At 31.9% G+C, this 1,754-nt stretch overlaps 1 protein-coding gene across 1 annotated transcript; it reads right to left on the minus strand.

Moving 5' to 3' along the window:
• Positions 1-495: 495 nt before the first annotated feature.
• Positions 496-1,495, minus strand: LOC127242873 (uncharacterized). Its single transcript, XM_051262583.1, has 3 exons — positions 1,492-1,495; positions 1,044-1,103; positions 496-971 (listed from the first exon to the last, which is right to left on the minus strand). The coding sequence occupies exons 1-3, from the start codon at positions 1,493-1,495 to the stop codon at positions 496-498; spliced, it is 540 nt and encodes a 179-aa protein (XP_051118540.1).
• Positions 1,496-1,754: the final 259 nt, after the last annotated feature.

The raw sequence follows: 1,754 nt of genomic DNA on the forward strand, positions 1-1,754 counted from the left end.
TTTGTAAAGACCACTTTCAAGAACACCAGAACCAATTGGATAATTATTTTTAAATAAAGTGAAACAACCATTGCCAAAATTATATGAATATCCAACATAATCGAATTTAGAAATAGAAACCAAATTGTGAAAAACGAAAGGTACATAACGAGTCTCAAATAAATCTAAATGGTGTCCAAAATCTAAAATTAAACGGTAGGTTCATACGGCTTCAACGGGAGCTTTGACTCGATTTCCCATAAAAACAAATCTTTCATTTGGCTTTGTGGTTTGGATCGTAAGGAATCCCTGCAAGGATTTCGAAACATAAGTGGTACAGCTAGAATCAATCCACAAAGTATTATGAGGAACTTCAATAAAATTTTATTCGAAAGATACAAAAGCATTAGTACATTTCTTTTCGAACCAAGCCTTTCGTTTCAGGCAATCTCTTTGAAAGTGTCCGGATTTACCACAAAAGTGACACTTGACATTATTGAGTTCCTTCTCCGGGGCTTAGGCAGACGACATATTCACTTTCAATGGTCCGCGCTTGCCCTTCACTTTATTATTCCCAACTTTCCTACCAACTCCTTGGTTGGTAATAAGATGAATGGAATGAGAGCCCTGATTTTTAAACCATGTTTCCTCTTGAACTAGCATACTGTAAAGTTCATTCACATTCCATTTATCTTTCATGATATTATAGTTCAGTTTGAACAGACCATACTCAGGGGGCAGTGAATTCAAAATAAACTGCACCAGAAAGTTATCATCCACATTTATCCCTAAGGCTTTCAATCTTGCTGCCAAGTTTGTCATTTTGACGACATGCTCATGAATGGATCGCGAACCATCAAACTTTATGGTGCTTAGCGTAGCCATTAGTGTCCCAGCGAGAGACTTATCTGCAATTTGAGAACATTCCCCAACTGCTTTCATAAATTCCTTAGCATCATCGATTTCAGGAAAAGTAGACTTAATGTTGTTCGCTATACTCATTCACATAAGCATCAGACTTAATCTGTTCGATCTCTCCCAAGAATTATAGAAAGACCTTTCACCTTCGTTGCTAGTATCAGTAATAGCAGGAGGCTTTTCAATATGGAGTGGTAGGTCAAGATCTAAAATACCAAGTTGAAATTGAATGTGCTAAGACCATTCGGGATAATTGAGCCCATTAAATATAAGAACAAATGATGCATGCGAATGAAGCTAAGTGGGCACAGCTACTGCAAATTAAAATAATTGAGAATTTTCAAATCAGATTCAAGGCAAAAACAATAAATGTAAGTTGTAATTCTCCTTTGGGTGAACAACAATGTACTAATTAAACATAATTGACGCTAACATAAATCGCGCTTTAATTGAACGTGCATGTCATCTTTGGATAATCTTGCACATTTAATAAAAGTACTTAAATAATTTTCAATCATGTTATTAATTTTAAAATAATTGATCTACCTTTGGGTTGATTCTAAAATATCTTATAATTAATGAACTTTAATTTACCCATTATTAAAACATAATGTCATAAAAGCGTCACATTCTAATGAGTAATTAAATTTTGTATTTAATTTAATATCTACACAAATATCTTTCTAATCTGATCACTTTGGTGATTAACATATTATTCATAATTTAGATATTAAATTAAATAATATATTCAAATATATCTAAATTTATTTAATATATTTCTAATCTAATCACTTTGGTGATTAACATATTATTTATAATTTAAAAATTAAATTAAATAATATATTCAAATATATCTA

The sequence above is a fragment of the Andrographis paniculata genome, unplaced genomic scaffold, assembly GCF_009805555.1.
Source record: "Andrographis paniculata isolate CXL003 unplaced genomic scaffold, ASM980555v1 Contig89END, whole genome shotgun sequence".
In the NCBI taxonomy this organism is placed as follows: domain Eukaryota; kingdom Viridiplantae; phylum Streptophyta; class Magnoliopsida; order Lamiales; family Acanthaceae; genus Andrographis; species Andrographis paniculata.